The sequence below is a fragment of the Alligator sinensis genome, unplaced genomic scaffold (assembly GCF_000455745.1).
Source record: "Alligator sinensis unplaced genomic scaffold, ASM45574v1 scaffold499_1, whole genome shotgun sequence".
NCBI lineage: Eukaryota > Metazoa > Chordata > Crocodylia > Alligatoridae > Alligator > Alligator sinensis.
Window position 1 is genome coordinate 1,406,622 of NW_005841864.1, and position 22,114 is coordinate 1,428,735.

A 22,114-nucleotide genomic window follows, 5' to 3' on the forward strand; every position below is an offset into this window, starting at 1 on the left:
ACATCCTGAACCTTTCTTTAACTTTCTACCTCTTTTGGATTTCCCACAATTTTAATGCATGTGGTTGATTATCCTAATTTCAGCAACTGCACACAAACTAAGAATGGGCTTTTATTACATGGGTTCATTTTAAATTTTCAGTTCAATACTTAACATAAATATGTTTCACATTTAGTTAACTAACAACATTATTATAATAAATGATAAAAAGCATTGATTCTAACCACTTTGTCCTCCTTTGGGAAAGCATCCAAGGAAGCAGAATAAGGAGAGAAAAGAAACAGGAAGAGAAAAAGAAAAAGGGAGGCAAATATTAATAGGCAGATTTCAAAGAAAGGCAATTCTAGTAAGTGTCTATAAAGAGCTGAAAACGTAAGAATTAAAAAAAAAAAGAAAATATAACATTTTTAAATAAAAAGATACTTATACTATTGCATATACAGAATATATATATCCCAACATGGACCCATAGAAGTATAAGAGATATTAGCAAAGAATGGAGAAGACACATGAAAGAATGAAAGCAATAGCAATCAATTTCTTTTTTCACAAGAATCAACTTCCAAGTGTTTCAAGGACATTTATCATGATGACTGTAGCTTCTGTTTCTTCCATCAAAAGCTATTTGTTTTCACAAATTTACAACTTAATATTTCCTCTTACAGAAATTTGTCTAGTCATTACACAGGATAAGGTCCTAAACCAGGCATGACATTTATGTTTCTTTTCTTTCTTTTGTAACAGGCCCAAATTGACCATTTTAAAGTTTTAAGCAAGTGAAAAATTGGACATGTAACTGTAAACCTGTACTATAAAAAACAACTCCATCAGATAATACAGTTACAAGACTGTTGTCCCTTGACCCAGTTACAAGCGTGGGAAAATTTTGCCCATGAGTCAAGAGCTTTACTCTTGCTTCAGAACTGGGTATTAGCCTAATCATCTGTCCCAATTATAACAAGGTCAAGTTAGGTACAAAAAAATTGTACCTGTATCACAACTGAGTCAGGGAAGGGGAAAGAGAACTGTATAATTAGATTGCTTGAGTCAACTGTTTTCCATATTAGATGTATCCTATTTCTCACATGCAGGTTAGTTTTCTAAACTGAATACTTGAAGAATCTTCTGAGGATTTTCTTTCCTCACTGTACCTTACTAATGCATTTCCTGGACTTAATTTAAACATCCATGAAGATTGTGCAAGCCAACGTACAAATTAGGCACAACAGGAAAGCATTTTAGCATTATGAAAGTTCTAAGTTCTACAAAAATAAATCAAATTCACCCATAACACGACACTCCAAAAGTCATCTGGAGTGTTACATCAGGGACAAAATTTAGCCCAATTTTTGTACATGTGAAGAAAAATATGGGATAAGAAATAACTAAAACATATACTAGCTCTTCTTGAGTATGGGTAATCTGTGCTATACATACCATGTTACCAAGTATTACCTAAAATAGCACAGTAAACTAGGTTTTCCAAAAACTTGCTCTGGTGATACCATCTGCAGGTGATAAAATGAAATGCATCCAGTTACTTTTCAAACTTCATATAGATTTAATATTTTAAGCTCTAGAACTATATTGATTTTTCAAAAAGTGTATTTAACTCCTTGTAAGGATACTAGGAGTCTTAATGCTGCATTAGGTTGTATTATGCATATTTCTGCCAAGTTATCACTCAATGTATATAGTTCTGAAAAAATCTACATGCATTTACAACAGTGCCAAAGGATGTATTTACACATGCTCCAGGAGTGGTGAGAGGGGGACACTCTAATTAAAGCGGCTCTGATAGCTGCCTCTAATTAAAGCATCCAAGGTGTCTTGTGTATTCAGCATCCTGCACTTCAAAAGAGCAAGGGGGGCCTTTAATTAAAGCTTGTTCAACAGTTAAAGTGCCCCCCATCACCATTTTGAAGTGCAGGGATGCTGAATATATGAGACACAGAGCCTGCTGGAGAGCGCTAATTAGCATGCTCCGGCAGACTCGATTAATTGATTAATCAAGTCTGCTCCACCGTGCTGTAATTACAGCGCATCGGAGCAGTGTCCTCACATGTGTACAGGCACCCAAAGACTCCAGTGCCTTGAAACCGTATCTGGAAAGCCAGAATTGATCTCCTAATAGCTAACAAATCCATTAGTAAAATGAAATTATAAGCACACACGCATGTACGAGTGTGTGTGTGTGTGTGTGTGTGTGTGTGTGTACTGGGCCTAGATCATAATCCAAAGTTTAGTACATGACAGTAGACTTCTGTATAAGATCTCACACATCATGCATGACTGTCGTGGATGGATACAAACTGTTCAGGAAGGACAGGCAGGGGAGAAGAGGAAGAGGAGTTGCACTTTATGTAAAAGAGCCATATGATTGATCAGAGCTTCAGCATGAAACTAGATAGGCCTGCTGAGAGTCTCTGGGTTAGAATCAAAGGGGAGAGCAACAAGGGTGATATTGTGATGGGGGGCCTGCTACAGACCACCAGACAGAAGAAAGTGGTGAAAGAGGCTTTCTTCAAACAGCTACCAGAAGTTTCCCAATCAATCCCCCTGGCATCTGCTGGGAGGGCAAAACAGCAGCACACAGGCAATTCAGGAAGTTTCTGGAAAGTGTTGGGGACAACTTCCCGGTGTAAGTGCTGAAGAGGCCAACTAGGGACTATGCTCTTCTTCACCTGCTGCTCACAGACAGGGATGAATTGATGGGGAATGTGGTAGTGGATGCAACTTGAACAGCAGTGACAAGACAAGCAGTGACAAGACAGGTTCAGGATCCTGAGGAATGGAAGGATTTACAGCAGCAGAGTAAGGACCCTGGACTTCAAAAAAGCAGACTTCTACTCGCTCACAGAACTCATAAGTAGGATCCCCTAGGAAACCAGTCTCAGGGGAGAGAGGAGTCCAGGAGAGCTGGCTATACCTGAAAGAAGCCTTACTGAGAGTGCAGGAAAAAAGCATCCTGATGTGCAGGAAGACTAGCAAGTATGGCAGAAGATCAGCTTGGCTTAGCAGGGTACTCTTCAGTAAACTAAATCATAAAAAGGAAGCTTGTAAGAGGAAACCTGGACAAATAACTAGGAAGGAGAATAAGAGTATTACTCAGGCATGCAGGGATGAAGTCAGGAAGGCCAACACACAACTGGAGTTGCAGCTAGCCAAGGACATGAAGGGTAACAAGAAGGTTTTCTACAAGTATGTCAGTAGCAAGAGGAGGATCAGGTAAAGCGTGGGTCCATTACTGAATGGGGGAGGCAACCCTGTGACAGAGGATGCAGAAAAGGCTGAAGTGTTCAATGCCTTTTTTGCCTCAGTCTTCACAGGTAAGGTCAGCTACCAAACTACAGCACCAGGCAGCACAGTTTGGGGAGGAGGTAAGCAGTCCTCAGTAGTGAAAGAGCAGGTTAGGGACTACTTAGAAAAGCTGGACATGTACAAGTCCATGGGGCCAGATGGGATGCACCCAAGAGTGCTGAGGCAGTTGGCTGATGGGATTGCAGAGACACTGGCCATTATCTTTGAAAACTAATAGTGATCAGGAGAAGTCCTGGATGATTAGAAAAGGGCAAACATACTGCCCATATTTAAGAAAGGGGAAAAGGAGGACCCAAGGAACAACAGACCAGTCAGCCTCACCTCAGTCCCTGGAAAAATCATGGAGAAGATCCTCAAGGAATCCATTTCTAAGCACTTGGAGGAGAAGAAGGTGATTAGGAACAGTCATCGTGGATTCACCAAGGCAATCGTGCCTGACGAACCCAATTGCCTTCTATGACAAGGTGACTGGTTCTGTGGATGCAGGGAGACCGGTGGATGGATTTTACCTTGATTTCAGCAAGACTTTTGATTCAGTCTCCAACAACATTCTCACAGACAAGCTAAGGAAGCATGGGCTGGATGAATGAACTGTAACGCGGGTAGAAAACTGGCTGGAGCACTGGGCTCAGTAGTAATCAATGGCTTGATGTCTACTTGGCAGCTGGTATCAAGTGGAGTGCCCCAGGGCTCAGCCCTGGGGCCAGTTTTGTAAGAGGTCTTCATCAATGACCTGGAAAATGGCTTAAAGTGCACCTTCAGCAAGTCTGCAGATGACACCAAGCTGAGGAGAGTTGTACATAGGTTGGAGGGTAGGGCCAGGATTCAGAGTGTAGAATCCTAGACAAATTGGAGGACTGGGCCAAAAGGAATCTCACAAGGTTCAACAAAGACAAGTGCAAAGTCCTGCACTTAGGATGGAACAATCCCATGCACCACTACAGCTTGGGGGCTGACTGGCTGGAGAGAAGCTCTGCAGAAAAAGACCTGGTGGTTACTGTGGACAATAAGCTGAATATGACCCAACAGTGTGCCCTTGTTACCAAGAAGGCTAATGGCATACTAGGCTGCATTGGGAGGTGTGTTGCCAGTAGGTCAAGAGAAGTGATTATTCCCCTCTATTGAGCACTGGTGAGGCCATATCTGGAGTACTGTGTTCAGTTTTGGGGCCCCCGCTACAGAAAGGATGTGGAAATTAGAGAGAATCCAGCAGAGGGCAACAAAAATGGTGAAGGGGCTGGCACACATGACTTAAAAGGAAAGTCTGAGGGAACTGGGCTTATTCAGTCCAGAGGAGAGAAGACTGAGGGGGGATTTGATAGCATTCAACTACCTGAAGGGGGGTTCAAAAGAGGATGGAGCTAGACTGTTCTCAGTGGTGGCAGATGACAGAACAAGGAGCAATGGTCTCACGTTGAAGCAAGGGAAGTTTAGGTTAGTTATTAGGAAGAATTTTCTCACTAGGAGGGTAGTAAAACACTGGAACATATTACCCAGAGAGGTGGTGGAATCTGAATCCTTTGAGGTTTTTAAGACCCAACTAGATAAAGCTTTGGGTGGGATGATCTAGGTGGGGATGGTCCTGCTTTGAGCAGGGGGTTGGACTAGATGACCTCCTGAGGTCCCTTCTAACCCTCATTTTCTATGATTCTATGCACAACTGAGGAGGGCAGTCAGCCACCTGCCATGGGATCAGAAGACTGCCAAGAGAAAGAGTAGATCCCTGAAGAGCCTTCAAGTTTCGGAACACCTAGGTGATTGGGAACACCCTCTAGATAGGTTTATACAAACTACTAGTTGCTGTGAATGGGAATCTCACTTGCCTAACAGAAGGATTAAGAAGCAACTCCAAAGCAACCCTGGCTAATTTACAGATACAATTTTTAAAATGAAACTAACACACCTGGAGATGGATCCTATTTCACTTTACCATCTAAATGGCTGTTTCTCTATTATATTAATACCATTTTTATCTTCTAGAAAAAACAGACTTTTGACCTGTGTACATACTGGGAAGAAACAAAATAAAGCAGGAGGAAAAGAATCCTGTCATGTTTTCACCCTACTTTTGAACCTAGACACATGGGCAGGCAAGAGAGGGAGATATGGAGAGCCAGAAAGAAGCCAGAGGCGATGTGGCTCAGTAACATGACTAATGCTCTAGATAGGAGGACCCTTGTTCTCAGTGGGTGCATCTACACAAGAAGTTTCCTGCACAGTTGACTAATTAACCGCGCTGTAAATGTCTCAGTGCCTACACATGAGTCTCTAGTAGGGCATATGAAAAAATTCTGCAGCAGGTTAGGACTTGTGTCTATTGGGTGCTTCAGCATGGGGGCTCCCTGCTGGTTAGTACCACAGTGAAGCACCCTGTGCCCCAGCCAGCCTGGGCAGCATCTACAAATGTGCTGCCGCACATGGGAAAACTTTGGAGCAGGTTAGGACTTGTTAAATATCTTAACTTGTAAATACAAATCCTAATCTGTTGAAGAGTTCTTGTATGTGTAGCAACACATGTGTAGATGCTGGCCTGGCTGGCTGGGGCACAGGGTACTTCAGCATGGGTTTAACCAGCAGGCAGCCCCCATGCTGAAGCACCCTCATGCCCCAGCCAGCTGCTCTGCAGCACATGGAACCTATCGGAGCAGACCTGGGCTTTCAAATAGCACACATGGGAGCAAAAAACTCAAGAACAATAAGCTCTGGAGTTTATCTCCACACATTAATTACATGTGTAGACCAGCCCAAAGGGCCTGAAAATTCCCCAGTGTTCTCCAAGGACTGGAGAGGCTTATGGTTAACACCTAATCTGTAGCATAGCGGTTAAAGTACTGTCCTGGGAAGTAAGAGATGTAGGTTCAAACTACTGTAGGAGGATGGGGACCTAGAACCTGGTTCCTGGGTGAGTGCCCTGGGCACTAGTCTTTCAAGATAAAGCACAGGAGGACCTTCCTCTGTGGTTTAATATCTGCCAGTCATGGATTTTTGCCTGGCTAACATTTCAGGACTTGAATGCATACCCAAGTAAGCTTACTGCAACTGGAATGCCCACCCAGCAAGAGCACATCCCTTCTAAGCATGCTCAGAAGCTACGTGAGCACATGCAAATCCATATTACATCTGGAATAGAATCCCAAACTGTGCACACATGCCAAAAACAGCGGTAAATACCATTTGCATATATAAAGTGAAATAGGACCTTGGCCTCTGTGTTATTGGTGCAATTCAGAAAGGCTTACCTTTCCCTTCATCAAATTCTCTTTAAAAAGAGAAACATAAATAACCTTCATTAAAAGCTATAAAAATAGCTATTTTTGAAACAGCAGCTTAAACTTCTTTAGAGCTAATCAAAATGGCTCAATATGGAAAATTTCACAAAATCTAAGATGAAAATAGAATTCACTATCCCAAACAAAATGAGAATTTTACCTTAAACTATATCTCACTATAATCACGTGCTATATTCCTTTATGTTAACTAACTCATTTTAAAGCTCTAAACACCTTCATACTTTTAGAATATGTTATTTTTTACTTATTAGCTACTCCAATTGAAACCCCACTTAAAAAAAAGGGTCCAGGACATGATGAATGGATGAGATGTTAAAGTTAAGGCAGGAAATGCCATATTTAAATGACTGAAGAATTTGAACAATCTCCAGTTTGACTGTGTCAAAAAGATCTATTTAACACAGTATCACTTACGTTGTTTGATCGTAGAGAAACACGACCTCCACATCGGGCACAGAACTTGGTCCGACAATAAGAGCATAAATGGCCACAACCATCTGCAAACTTTGTTTTAAGGCAAATTCCACATGTTGGTGCATCATCCTTATGCTCTCCCTGGTAGCGGCGGGCTTCTTCACCTATTTTTCTCACTTGTTCTTTATAGCTTTCAAATTGTTGATGCAATCTCCTACACAGAAGAGAAAACAGTTTGCATGAAGAACAAAAACAAATTCTTTATTCCTTTTGATTTAACAGAAACTTACATGCTGAGCATGTTTATAATAACTGAAGTATGCAATATCAAATACAAATTGAATTTGACAGTTTGTCCCTCCATCTCTACAAGCCACATAAAAAAACCAGAAGGGGAAACTAATTGATGTAGCTATTCAAATACTAATTATTTAAAAGATGGCAAGTCATTTGACCTTACTAGAACCTGATTTAAATATGCAATTAGAGGACCAAAAACGGCTCAATCATATAGTAAAGTATATAAAAGACATGAAATCGGAGTTAAAAATACACTTATTTATATCCACCTCAGCAAATCTACATTATTTTTTAGCATAACTATTTTTATTTTATTGCAATGCTTACAGATTCAATTTTCAGTATCTACTTAAGAAAAAACTGACTGCTGTGGAACATAATTATGATGTCATAGGGATAACGGAGACCTGGTGGGACTCCATCCATGACTAGACCACGGGTATAGATGGCTATACACTGTATAGGAGGGATCGTGTAGAGAAAAGGGGCGGGGGTGTAGCTCTCTATGTTAAGGAAAGCTACACGTCCCTGCAAAACTTCTGGCATGATTTAGTCTCACTTCCCAGAAGGTATCCGATGCAATGCTCTCCTTCTCGAACACGTACTCCTAGCAGCACGTGATTGTTTCCCATTAGTGAAGTGGTCCAATAACTGCCTTCTTCTATGAATAAACTAGAGCAACCCTAATTTAATTTTGAGGAAAGTAATTTCACTCTTGTTTATCTCCTGGAAACATACCTCCTCATTATGGTTGATGAAATTGTGACAGCATCATGGCTGGTCTTGTTCAAACTTAGATTTGCGGTCAGAAATGAAAAAGACCTTCATGCACTAACGTTTAATTATAAAAGCACTTTTTGCACTACTCCAAAACCAAACCCATAGTTCTGTGTATTTGGCTTTTTTCTCTTTCAGGTAATGATAAAGAGGTGGAGAACCAACCTTGGCCAAATCTGTACTTAGTTCTGGGAAAGTCTGAGTTTTGGCAAATATGCTGAGGAAAATGTAATGACCAGCAAACCTGAGGCTGAGGCAGCCCAACATTTTATCTCCTGAGTCTAATTTCAAGTTTTCTGACATCTCTTAATTGACTTCAGTGCATGCATTTGATGGCATCACTTTAGTTTTCCAGAAATGCTTGCACAGTTTGGAGGGGGAAAAGAAACCATTTTCTGAGTGGATACCAGCACTGCTGTAACTATCAGTAGTAGATTCATGGCAGAACATGCTCAGATTCCCAGCAACACTGAAACCAACCACAATTTTTTCTTTGAGGTTTGAGATGGTTTGGACTATTATTCTTCTGAAGAGTAGAAAATAGGAGGATACTTTTAACCTATTAAATAGGTACTTTGCGTCAGTCTTTCATCAGTCCCATGGGACGCCCATGCCCGCTACAGGGCCGGGAAGTCCGGGTGAGGGTGATCCCCTGCCCTCCATTAATGCTGACTTTCTGAAGGAACATCTTGAGAAGCTGGATACCTTCAAGTCAGCTGGCCCTGACAATCTTCACCCCAGGGTACTCAAGGAGCTGGCGAGCATCATAGCCCAGCCTCTAGCACGGATCTTTGAAAACTCTTGGCGCTCTGGTGTAGTGCCCGAAGACTGGAAGAAGGCCAATGTGGTGCCTATCTTCAAGAAAGGGAGGAAAGTGGATCCGGCTAACTATAGGCCCATCAGCCTGACTTCTATCCCGGGGAAGATCTTAGAAAAGTTTATTAAAGAGGCCATCCTTAATGGACTGGCCGACGCCAACATCTTAAGGGATAGCCAGCACGGGTTTGTTGCGGGTAGGTCTTGCTTGACCAATCTCATTTCCTTCTACGACCAGGTGACCTATCACCTGGACAAGGGAGAAGAGATTGATGTCATATATCTTGACTTCAAAAAAGCCTTCGATCTGGTGTCCCATGATCGCCTCTTGGAGAAACTGGCCAATTGTCGCCTTGGGTCCTCCACGATCCACTGGCTGGGAAATTGGCTCCGGGGTCGGACCCAGAGGGTAGTAATCGATGGAAGTCACTCATCGTGGTGTCCTGTGACCAGTGGGGTCCCCCAAGGCTCTGTCCTTGGACCCATACTGTTCAACATCTTCATTAATGATGTGGACACTGGAGTCAGAAGCGGACTGGCCAAGTTCGCCGATGACACCAAACTTTGGGGCAAAGCATCCACACCAGAAGACAGGCAGGTTATCCAGGCTGACCTGGACAGGCTCAGCAAGTGGGCGGATGAGAATCTGATGGTGTTCAACGCCGATAAATGCAAGGTTCTCCACCTTGGGAAGAAAAACCCTCAGCATCCTTATAGGCTCAGCAGTGCTATGTTGGCTAGCACTATGGAAGAAAGAGACTTGGGGGTCATCATTGACCACGAGATGAACATGAGCCTGCAATGCGATGCGGCGGCTAGTAAAGCGACCAAAACGCTGGCTTTCATCCATAGATGCTTCTCAAGCAAATCCCGGGACGTCATTCTCCCCCTGTACTCGGCCTTAGTGAGGCCGCAGCTGGAGTACTGTGTCCAGTTTTGGGCTCCACAATTCAAAAAGGATGTGGAGAAGCTTGAGAGAGTCCAGAGAAGAGCCACGCGCATGATCAGAGGTCAGGGACGCAGACCCTACGATGACCGGCTGAGAGCCCTGGGGCTCTTTAGCCTGAAAAAGCGCAGGCTCAGGGGTGATCTGATGGCCACCTACAAGTTTATCAGGGGTGACCACCAGTATCTGGGGGAACATTTGTTCACCAGAGCGCCCCAGGCGATGACGACTAGGTCGAATGGTCGTAAACTACTACGAGACCGTTTCAGGCTAGACATAAGGAAGAATTTCTTTACTGTCCGAGCCCCCAAGGTCTGGAACAGCCTGCCAACGGAGGTGGTTCAAGCGCCTACACTGAACACCTTCAGGAGCAAACTGGATGCTTATCTTACTGGGATCCTATGACCCCAGCTGACTTCCTGCCCTTTGGGCAGGGGGCTGGACTCAATGATCTTCCGAGGTCCCTTCCAGCCCTAATGTCTATGAAATCTATGAAAGGCCCATAAATTAAAAATTCCAACATCATTTTGCCATCCTAGTGCCCCTAAATGAAGCCAAGTTTTTAAAGTGAAATCTACATACTTTGATACAGCAACTAGTATCAGTGTTCAATAAAATATAAAATGCCTTCAATACTGATAGCAGAGGTATGTGGGATAGTCTTTTATCCTTTCCTTGCTCTTTATACCACTAGTTTCTTGCAGTTTAATTGCAGTATTTTTCTTTCACTATATGCAGAGAATTCCAATATAAAGACTTAGGTTTATATGGTATATAGATGTTAAGGGATTTAGAGGCTAAAGCATTTTTATTTAGATGGTAAGAAATGTGCAATATATGCCTGTATGCAAATGCAAGATTTGGCCAGTGATCAGTGATTAATTGATTGCTTCCAATTTCATCTAGAATTTAGTTTTATTAAACTATTTTATGTTTAAGATTTTTTTTTTCACAGCTATAACACTTTTGTGGCTCACATTTCCAACTCAGAGCCTCCCCCAGTCACCCAGACAAGTCATGGCATAACTCTATGCCTCAGGCTCCCCTTTTGTAAAATACATCTAGTATAACTGCCTCAGCAAATCTGCACTGGTTTTAGCATTATTTTAGTTATTTTAAAAGGGGGAAATAACACTGAATTCCTTTATATTGCTCTGAAAGAAATAGTTGGATTTTTTTTTTTGAGAATGTACAGTCTCCTTTTATCTCAGTGAAATGTTGGCTCTGAAGTTTAATATGGCCATTTAAATTTCAACTCTTTTACCAATCAAATCATGCAAGAATGAAAATCTGAATGATCTATTCTGAATGGTGTTTTATACTGCCATCATACGTTGGCAAATTTTACTTGCGAGGGGATCTAGCATACTACTGCTGCTTATTTTTCCCCAATATGACTTCTGACTTTAAGTCTACTAACATTACTGTGAAGGTCATAGATTTTATGAGTGAAAATACATGACAGAGAGCATTTTCAAAAGCTTACCACCTTTACATAGAAAACACATGCTCTTCCCACACAAAACGTTGAGATATCTTGTGATGTATTAAATTTGCATCTCCTTAGATGCCAGCATGCATCTCCTTAAAAATGTATATAAAATTATATAGCTTATTAATAGAAGCAATAAATCTTGAGAACAATTCATTATCTAAGTAGCTGTGCCTGTATTTGGAAATCTTGATTATCCTCTTCATCTCCTCCTCCTGCTGCAAGCTAGCTATCTTCTTAGTTAGCTTTGAGAATTACACTGTTTAACTAATTTTATTTCAATCCTTGCCCCTTGTGGGAGCTCCACATTTGAATGCATTTCTCCTTCTTCCTCTGTTTCTCAGGATATAAATAGGAATCCTTCTTAAGTAGTAAAAATTGGGTTAAACTTCCCCAAAATGTTATTTTTTGTTAAATAAATGCTATTCTTAATAAAGAGGTGTTAGAATCTGTCCAGGGCATATGCAAGAAGCAAGGTTTATCTGATAATATCATTTACCGGACCAAATAAATTATTGGGAGAGATGTTAGACAAGCTTTCAGGCACTATGCCCTTCCTCAGGTTTGTACAAAGCTTCCTTGGTTTGCAGTTACTTCTGTTAACTTCCCGTTTTTTCCACAGGTTTACTGTCTTTTTCCCCTTTACGTAACTATCTTCATGTAACTCTCTGTAGGTACAGGAGAAATTCTGTTACTCACTCTGGGCATGTAAGTGCCTATTATAGGAATAAGGAATAAGATCATCCTCCCCAGATAAGCAGACATCTCCCTATTCCTAATACAGAGGCACTTATGTACTCAGAGGCTATGTCCACACAAGTGTGGATGTTTGTTTCCCCATGGACAAGAAGCAGGGGCACACATTGTGCCCCTGCTACTTGTCCCCAGGAAACGCCTGTGCCACGTGCCCTCTGGCATACAGCAGGTTACCCTGGGTAGGGTAGAGGAGGCTGGGGCCAGCACAACAGCCTTACCTGGGGTCCTGGGGGCCTCAGGGAGCTGCAGCTGCAGTGATACTGCCACTCAAAGCCTGGCCAGCAGCCAGTGTGTGGCTTCAGCAAGCCAGGCTCTGGTTTTGGGCAGTGCGCAGCTCTCCCACGTGTGTTGTTGCTGTGTGTACAGTCCCATATTTATTTTTTAGCAGGTTTTTTGAACCCTGGGATCTCTTGGGGTAAAAAAAACAACCCTACACTGTTACCATGCAGTGCAGGGAATGCCTGAATGTGTGGTGTGTGGCACCATAGGGAGGTCTGCGACGCCACGTACTGCACAGCCACATTCGTCTGGACGCGGCCAGAATGTGCGTATGAATCACTACCACACAGTAGTCAGGAACTACACTTTGAATGAAACATAATTTTACCCTTAGTGTTATCTGTTCATTTATAGCTGTGAGTTCACAAAATTAAAAACATGAAGAAATAAGTTAAATAACCAGCTTTTTAAAAATATTGAGCAGTCAAGATTGCCAGATGCCAAATACAGTCAAAATATATGGTTTGTTGGGGATAACTATGTTCTCTTTGCACACAATCTGACCTGTCTGTGCCAAGCTTTGGGTTCTATAGACATGTGGTAGAGGACTAATAGCAACAGGTACTGTACCTGTGGTTTGGCCTACAGGCCTTTTTTCCTACTTCATTTTCGATTAGGCATGTGAGCTCTGAATTAGGTTGTTTGTAGACCTTTGTAGTTCATTAAGATTATTAACATGACGGTGTTCTTCCTTCTAATGTGGATAAAATGGCAGGAGGTATACCTTGGTATCAAAGCAGAATTTAATTGAGAATTGATATTACCTCTGTGTAGCACAAGGTTATACGGGAAGACACTAATTTTTCACGCTCTTCAGACAAATAAGTGCTAATCTGATTATGTAAATATTGTGTACTATGGGTGAAAAACTACACTGTAATCTCTAACAGGAGTAGAACTACAAGGAGGGTTCCTCAACTGCCAACTTCAGGAGCTGGCATAAAAAAAAAATACATGGCTGCTATTGCAAGGTAGAAGAGTTAGGGATCATGCCCCAATCACTCAAGTTTTTTAGTCGGCTAATTAATACTGTGCATGTCTCTGCTTGTTATGTGGCTCCCACTTCCACAGGTTTTCTTCAGCTCCCTCCTCGACTGTGGAGAGCTGTTGGTTTGATGGGTGAACAACATTTTTAAAAAATAAAAGAAAGTGGGGGGAAAATAGTGGTATTGACTCAAAATAACTATTTCTTATATAATATTTTGTATACAATTATTTTTTTATCCAAAAGTGTTTTTGTTTGCAAACTAATTTGTTTGATCTAAAGTAGAATGTTTGATTTTCAGGGATTTGTAATAAAGCAAAACAAATGAAAAGCCAAATGCACAGCAAAGCAGAAGATGGTGTGCTATTATCTAATAGTTCAATGGTTATAGCAATTTCCCAGGCTGTAGAAAACCTAGATTTAATTCCTCCTCAAATTCTGAGAGGATCTGACTCTGCTCTAACCCAGTGACTGAAGATGTACATGTGGGTTTCAATTCCCTCACACAAGTTTACTACCTCTTGAGAAAAAAGAAAAAGGCTTATAAACAATGGAAGTTCGGGGCTGGCCCCAAGGAGGACTATTCCACGACAGCCCACATTTGCAGGAAACAGATAAGACAGGCCTAAAGTGGCAACCGAACTTAGATTAGCAATGGGAATCAAGGAAAACAAGAAGTCCTTCTTTAGGTACATAGGAAACAGGAGGAAAACAAATGGGAGTGTGGGGCCATTGCTCAGGAACTCAGGAGAGCCGGTTAGCAGCACCCAGGAGAAAGATAAACTCCCGAATGACTACTTCACCTCAGTCTTTCACCAGACCATGGGGAAAACCACACCAGGTAGAGTAAAGGATCAGCACGGTAGGAATAATCACCTTCCTACTATTCCCGTAGAATTGGTGTATGACCAGTTAATAAAATTAGACATATACAAGTCAGCAGGACCAGGTGATCTTCATCCGTGAGTGCTGAAGGAGCTGACCAAAGCCAGAAATCCCCTGGCAAAATTCTTCCACAACTCGTGGTGCTCTGGAGAAGTCCCCGAGGACTGGAAGAGAGCCAATGTTGTGCCCATCCACAAGAAGAGCAGGAAGGAGGATCCGAGTAACTATAGGCCAATCAGCCTAACTTCCATCCTAGGGGAAATCCTAAAAAAGTTCATCAAGGAGTCCATCTGCGATAAGCTTGCAGAAGGTAAGATTTTGAATGACAGCCAGCATGGCTTCATCGTGGGCAGGTCTTGGCTTACCAACCTCATCCCTTGCTATGACCAGGTAACTCGCCACCTGGACATGAGAGAGCACGTTGACATTGTATACCTAGACTTTCAAAAGGCCTTTGATCTAGTATCCCACGATGTCCTCAAGAGAAAATTGGAGGATTGTGGGCTTAACTCTGAGACACGCAGGTGGGTGAGAAACTGGCTGCAGGGTAGCACCCATAGAGTCGTAGTGAATAGATCTGTGTCATCCTGGCGAGAAGTGAGCAGCAGTGTCCCGCAGGGGTCGGTGCTCAGTCCAGCACTTTTCAACATCTTTATTAATGATTTGGATGTGGGAGCGAAGTGCTCACTGGCCAAGTCTGCAGACAACACTAAGTAATGGGGAAGCGTGGTCATGCTTGAAGATAAGCTACAGTTACAGGCGGACTTAGACATGCTAGCAAGTTGGACGGATTGAAACCTGATGAAGTTCAACATTGAGAAATATAAAGTGCTACACCTCGGGACAAGCAACCCCCAACATACCTACTGGCTTGGCAGCATCAAACTGACTAGCACCATGAATGAAAGGGATGCAAGGGTAATAATAGACCACAGTATGAATGAGCCGGCAGTGCAATTCTGTAGCCAGTAGGGCAAATAATACTCTGGCATGCATCAATCAATGTATCTCCAGCAAAGCCAAGGAGGTGATTCTTTCACTCTACTCAGCACTGGTGAGACCACAGCTGGAGTACTGCATCCAGTTCTGGGCACCACACGTTAATGAGGACGTCAACAAGATTAAGAAAGTCCAAAGAAGAGCCACCTGTATGATCAGAGTCTTACACAGCAAGCCATACAAGGAAAGGCTGAGGGATCTGGGACTCTTCAGCCTGAGGAAAAGAAGACTGAGAGGGGACCTGGTAGCAGCTTACCGCTACTCTAGGGGAATACATCAAGGGTATGATTTCTCTGCATCCTGGCTCCCTGTGCAGTCAAAAAATATGATTTTTGTAGAGAGATGGATGACAGGACAGCTGGGTGCCTGGGGCAGTAGTGATATATGGAGGCAGCAATGATTTTCAGGTGCTGATGCTGCTGCTGGCTGCAGCAACAAATGTTATTTTTTCTCTCTCTCCCTGCCCCTAAGTCAGTCCCTGGGGCTCCTGCCCTGGTTGCTCCACCTTAGTTACACTACTGATTCTGGGCCTTATGGAGGGAAATGTCCCAGGTTTTACCCCTTAATGAATTGGTAATACAGATACACCTTGCTAGCATTGCTGGAATCAGAACCCTGTTGAGAACATGACTCACCCTTGTTCTTCACCTGAAGTTTTCTCATGCTTTAATGCTCAGCAGAATATTGCTTAAATATGAACTTTTAATTATGGATAACTAAATTCATATTTTATCTTATATATGTTTAATATAGGTATAACTACCATAGGACCTGTTCAGTTGTATCATAGAAGAAAAACGTTATGATAAATTTTATGAGTCTGTAATGGGCAAATATTTTGCAAAATTGGAGAATCTACTAATCTGAAAGAAATTATAAAACATTATTATTGTGTTTTCCAAAATTCACAAAAGAAGGAAAGCATTAAAATATGCCAAGTGGCCTTACTGACATATATGTAGTCTAATTAAATTATTGTCATAAGCAATTACATGGGTTTACACTGACGCTTTTAAAATGAAAATGAGGAAAACTGCATGCTTCCTTCAAACTATGCACTTCTGTGATTTTGGAGAGGAAGAAAAAGGAATTGTTGTACAGACTACTATACGTAAGGATGCCCACTTCCAGAGAAAAGGTATCTAAAAATATGGAGAACTGCTCTGTCAGCACTGGTTTTCAGGCCCTCTACTTGTGTAAAAGCATGTCTGGAAAATCTTTGATGTCTTCATGAGTTACTTAGAAATATCCTCATTTCTAAAAATAAAATAATAAAAATAATTATGGAATTTAAAACAGTCTGGTGCATATTTATGTAATAATGAGTTTTTAATAAGCTGAGGAAACACTAGAAAATATACCATAAGAGAAACACCTTGCTGGGGTCACCTTACCCCCAGTTATGTTTCCTGCTTGGTGCAGGGGGCTGGACCCGATGATCTTCCGAGGTCCATTCCGGCCTTACAATCTATGAATCTATTAAACCTGTTGATAAAATGTATGAATACATGAAGCAGTTGGGGTTTTCTACTGTCCTCTTAACCTTCTAAGAGTCTTAGGAGTTAGACATCAAAATATCAGATCAAGATCAGATAAAGACCTTCATTCTGTATAAAGATTGTCCAATTTGTGCCATTGGTGAGAAAACCAAATACTTTTTAAAGAAAGAAATGTGTTTAGTTTTGACATTTTTATCTGAAATAAAAGGAAAAGAACAATCAAGAAGCAGTCTGATTCTCTGGCTGAATCATTAGAGACTCCCCTGGGATTGGAGAGACCTGGATTCTTGTCCTTGTTCCCAGGATTCTTTAAACATTACATATGACAGAGTAATTGGGCTCCTGGCACATTATGTTCATAGTGTAATTAATATGGTACATTTGTGACATGATTCTGGAATCCCTATACTCTGGGATGTCAAAAAGCTGTGCCTGTAGCACAGCACATTCACAGGAACCACAGCATCAGGGAGAGAATCCCCAATCTAGGGGTCTTGGTGGAGTAACCCATGAGTTTGCAGCTGCCAGGCAGGGAGAGTCTATTGACTCCCCCAGTCCAGCAGTTGCAAACTCATGCCTGGGATCCCTGCAGGCAGTGGTGTGATTGGGATCAGGTGCTTGATCCCAACAATTGCACCTCCTGCCCTGCACGTGCGTCACAACAGGAAGGAAGACTGTTGGGATTAGAGATCAGATCCTTTCACACCATTAAGCCTGTCAGCCTCCTTGGATAAGTATCAAAAATCAGTATCAGAAATCACTCTGGAAGCATGAGCTGGAACCTACCTCTTCTTCCTACCAGTGGGGCAGTGGAGGAAAAAGTCTGCTAAAACTTCTCTTTTGCTATTTTGCAAAAAGGCATGCACACCGCTACCAAATTTTGCCTGAACTCAATGATATCAGTATGAGTTATGTCTGCTCAGAATATGCCTCACAAACCTCTAGGACTTGGGTACCTCACCTAGTGTCTCCCTGTCAGGTTTGACCTAGAAACCACTACACATAGCCCAAGCAAAAGTCTCTGTTCTGTAACTAATGCCCAACTGCAATGATAAGGAGAAGACAGTCTTAGATAAAGGAGGCTTGAAAACAAAAACAGAATTAGTGGACTAGGGCAAAGAACTGATTTAAATATTAAGATTCACACCCCTAGGTGGGGAGAAAGTATGCTAATGAAACATACATGTATGGAAATGAGATACATAGTTAAAACACAGGTATAGAGACATGCTCAGTAAAGAACTCCTTGTGTCACTCCCTTATAACCAATTAGCAAACAAGAATGCTTATGAAGGTCCAATACTCCTGTATAAAAGATGCTTAGAATTAAGGATCTGTGTGCTTGTTACGTGAAATTATTCCGCTTGCACCTTGTATTGGTAGCAATAAATCTTTATACTTTCACCCCTGGTATCTTTATTGGCTTTTGCATACCGGGCACGATCCCAGACTTGAGCTGGGGCTCAACATCCCCAGCATGAATGTGCGTCACAAAAGAGCTAAGGCATGAATTAGAGACAGAAGTGACCAAAAATTGGGGCATTTTTGTATATGCTCACAAGTTCAAGCAGAGTCCTGTGGAGAACTTTGCAGTTCAGATTGCAAGTAGTAACTGCTGAATCTTGTGGCTTGAGGGGATGAAACAATCTGGGCTGCTCTTTCCAACTTAGGCACCTAAGGCTTATTTAGGTGCCTATGGGCGTATCTACACAAGATGTTTACTGCAGAGCTGACTAATTAGTTCCGTAGTAAAGTTTCAGCACCTACACTCTATAAACACAAGTTCTATCCTGCAGTGGTGTTATTCAGTGCGCTACAACACGTGTAAAAGCCGACAGAGCTGACTAAAGTACAAAGGTGCTTCAGTGTGGGGGCTGCCTGCTGGCTAGTCACACACTGAAGTACCATCATGCCCCAGCCAGCCCCTCCACAGTACATTGATCCAAGTTAGGGCAGCCCTGGGCTGGCTGGCAGGCTGTACCCCCCCCCCCCCCCCCCCCCCAAGTCCCTGCCAGCTGGGGCTGCTCTGACCTGGCTCCACATGATGTGGTCCCCGGCACATGTGTAAGTCTGGCACCCAGGACTAATTAATGCTGGAGTTTATTTAGGTGCATTAATTTCATGTGTAGATGCGCCCTACATGATCAAGCTGCATGTGGCCCACTGTTCCTACTGTAAAAATATGTTTCAGAGGTATACTACTGATGATACAGAGTCTAAACTTAGTGGAAAAATAACCAAGTTTGGGGAAGTTTAGAATATTTTTAAGGCAAGGTTGAAAATAATTGCCTGTGCAGTAGAAATGTTTCATTTTTGTTTCAACTTTTAGTATATGTTTGACTTTTAATATACGATTTGGGGGTTTTTTCTACTTCAAATGGTAACTCCTCTCCCTAAAAGGAGTACTTCCAGGGGGAAGGGGAAGGAATTCCAGTTGCAAAGGTCAGTGGTTAGGGATAGGACTTCCACCCCTAGATTGCAACCAGCAGGTAGGGCACCTGTCAAGGGCTGGGACTACCCTTGTGGCCCTGCACAGCTCACCAAAACTCATTAAGCAGCCCTCCAGCTGAAATAATTGCCCACCCCTGATGTAAGTCAATGGTAGAATTCCTAATAATTGTGGTGGGGTCAGAATTTTACTCAGCAGAGGTAGCTCAACTGAATGGTAAAAATAGCTCTTCTGCTCCTCCCTCCCTGGAAAATATGCTCAGTAATCAGCAAGGACCCTTCCGCTTGGATGGAAATCAGTCTTTGTGGGGAACTAAATGCAATATATATATATAAATATAACAGGAGAAAAGTAGGCACACAGAAGTCAGGTAATGAAAATGATTAGTTCTTACAGCAACACTATTTTTGAAGCATTGATCAAGTAATATGTAGTTGTTTGTTTCATTTCGTTTCATTCACTAACAAATATATCATTTTGTCTATTTCATTTTAAAAAAACATCTGGGCTGTGGGGAAGTTGGGGTTTGTTGTTTGTTTGGGATTTTTTCCCCCTGTGTTTTGGAACAAAAAAAAATCTCCTATTAGAATTATACTATAAGCACTCACATATTCATTTGAATGTGAAGATTTTTTTTGTCCCAACACTGTATATTGCTTTAATTAAAAGAAACTATCCGCATAAAAGGGTCCTAACTCTGGAATCCTTTATTCATGTAGGTAGTTCTTACAAAAACACTCAGGAACCTCCAAGGACCAATCAGATGATTACAAGTTTCAGCATAAATAATAGTAATAGGACCTAGTCCTAATTTTTAAAGATAAGTTTTCCTTTCATAAATAGACAGCTAAATTATGTCACTAGTAGAAAAGATATTCATACTGATAGACCTGCATAGAAATACACTTTTCCACTGACTGACTGAAATAGAGACATATCACCACCAGAAGATGCATCTCTTATTACCTATTTCTGGTCTGTGCTGGTAAAATATCAGGTTTTTAAAAATCTTTCTTCATTAACATTATTATTATAATCTTAGAGTGTTGTCTTTTGTTAAATTCACCTGTTAACTCTAAATATATTTAAACTCTAAATACATTTAAACTCTAGATCTCATGTTTAAATGTTCACACACATAACAAATATTAAAGATTGACAAAAATGATAATGAACAATAATTTTTTGTGGGGTAACTTTTTTGGGAATGTGAAGAATTATGGGATCAGTATCTTTTAGTCACTGCAGTTGGCCAGCAGATGGCACTGAAGATTGTATTTTCACATCTTTTATGCTCAACTGAAATTACTTAATCTTATAAATTTAAACATCTAATTTGCTGTGATAAAAATATTTCTGTGTTCTTTTGCAGGCACATGTTATTAGGAAAAAATTCCTCTCTCATATAGCTTTAAGAAATTCAAAGTATAGCTTGCCAGCACAGTGTGAAAAGACTCTTAAGAAGATGCAGTACCTGGCCTTCTCCATGCATGCATGCAGCACGCACACCCTCTGCCCCTTATACACACATACATAGAGCCATGCCATGCATACCATTTCAAAAATCACTGAGAATTTTATTTGCACTTTTTATTATTTTTATTTTGATATCACCCAACACAATAATTAGCCCAGGAATGCAAATTCAGACCTGTCCACATAACTGGTAAAATGTCACACATAAAAAACAAAGAGCCCTCTTTCAAGAAACACTCCATAGACTCCAGATAAGTTGCATTTAGACACAAGAGGTGGAATTGTACACCTTGCTCTTTTGCCAAGCAGAGGAGGAACTGGGCAGCTCTGTGCCCCAGGTAGTAGTATGTGGGGCCGTGGCCACTGTCAGGTTTCTGGCCACAGCACAGCAGATGGGAAAAGAGCAGTGGCAGTTAGTATATTTGCACTGACATTAACTCGGCACCTGGGGCCGATGCCCTGGTCATTCCCACTTAGTTTCACTATTGTTGGCAAAAGTTAATATATCTATGTAGGAGGTACTACAAAGGAAAAAGCTACTACTGTCTCATTCGGTCTAAACTATAACCTTGGCCTTCTAGTGGAAGTTTAGTCATTACCTCAAGCTCAACATGAATAAAACACAGCTCTCTATACCTCACTACCTTCCTTTTCGATACTTCTACTCTGCCTTATACTCAGGCTCATAACCTGGTCATCACCTCTACACGTCCACTTCTCTCTCCATCTCCTCCCACCTAGGTTAAGTAGGCATTTTTCTTTCTATTCTTTTTGCATCACCCTTCTAAGGGATGGGCTTCCCCATCCATCTACTTACCTAAAACTCTCATCCACATTCATCCTCTCATGTATCAACTACTGCAAGATCTTTTTCTTCAGTTTTGGTAAATGCAACCTCATGTCAGTCCAGAATCCTGCTCCAAAGGTCACCTTTGATCATTTCACCATTTCTATGCATTCCTCTACTCTCCTCTTCTGCGCCTTCAGATCCTATCTTCTCTCATTAAGTTTGGTCAGGTCAACTCTCAATTCCATCAGGCCAAACCACCATCGCTTTCCTGTTAAAGACTCAAACAAGTATCTTTATGCTTTTTGCTGTGTAGGACCTCTTAGACAATGAGGTGCTTAATATGAACTTCTATAAAACTAGCTCTTTATTCTCCTTTCAAATCCCTTGTTAAAACTCTCCTTCACCATGACACACGCCTTCAACCATCTTGACCAAGGTGAGGCTACATACATGCTAAGACCCTGGTTATCATCTTGACCATTTGTCCCACTGTTCCTTTATCCTCTTCTTTCTGTCCGCACCCATATATTTTCACTCGTTTTATACTTACATGGCAAGGTCCCTTATCATTATTTCACAGCTTTTAGAACACTGAACATACTGTGGTACTGATCTACAACAGAGGCTTTAAGTAACTATG

At 41.7% G+C, this 22,114-nt stretch overlaps 2 protein-coding genes across 2 annotated transcripts in view; both read right to left on the reverse strand.

Moving 5' to 3' along the window:
- The window catches only part of RIMS1 (regulating synaptic membrane exocytosis 1), a 368,530-nt gene extending 361,398 nt beyond the window's left edge, over positions 1-7,132 (reverse strand). Inside the window, exon 1 of the mRNA XM_025216953.1 lies at positions 7,026-7,132. The gene's annotated coding sequence lies outside the window, so the exon portion shown is untranslated. The remainder of the gene's footprint in view (positions 1-7,025) is intronic.
- Positions 192-21,524, reverse strand: LOC112547893 (regulating synaptic membrane exocytosis protein 1-like). Its single transcript, XM_025191142.1, has 3 exons — positions 21,502-21,524; positions 7,026-7,239; positions 192-236 (listed from the first exon to the last, which is right to left on the reverse strand). Exons 1-3 carry the CDS (start codon positions 21,522-21,524, stop codon positions 192-194), a joined length of 282 nt encoding a protein of 93 aa, XP_025046927.1.
- Positions 21,525-22,114: the final 590 nt, after the last annotated feature.

Coding starts and splice junctions, on each gene's coding strand:
- LOC112547893 (XM_025191142.1), bottom strand. CDS start 21,524: ATGAATGTGGATGAGAGTTTTAG. Junction 7,240..21,501: donor AATGTGGATGAGAGTTTTAG/GTAAGTAGATGG, acceptor TCTTCTGTGTAG/GAGATTGCATCAACAATTTG. Junction 237..7,025: donor TTTCTCTACGATCAAACAAC/GTAAGTGATACT, acceptor GCTTTCCCAAAG/GAGGACAAAGTGGTTAGAAT.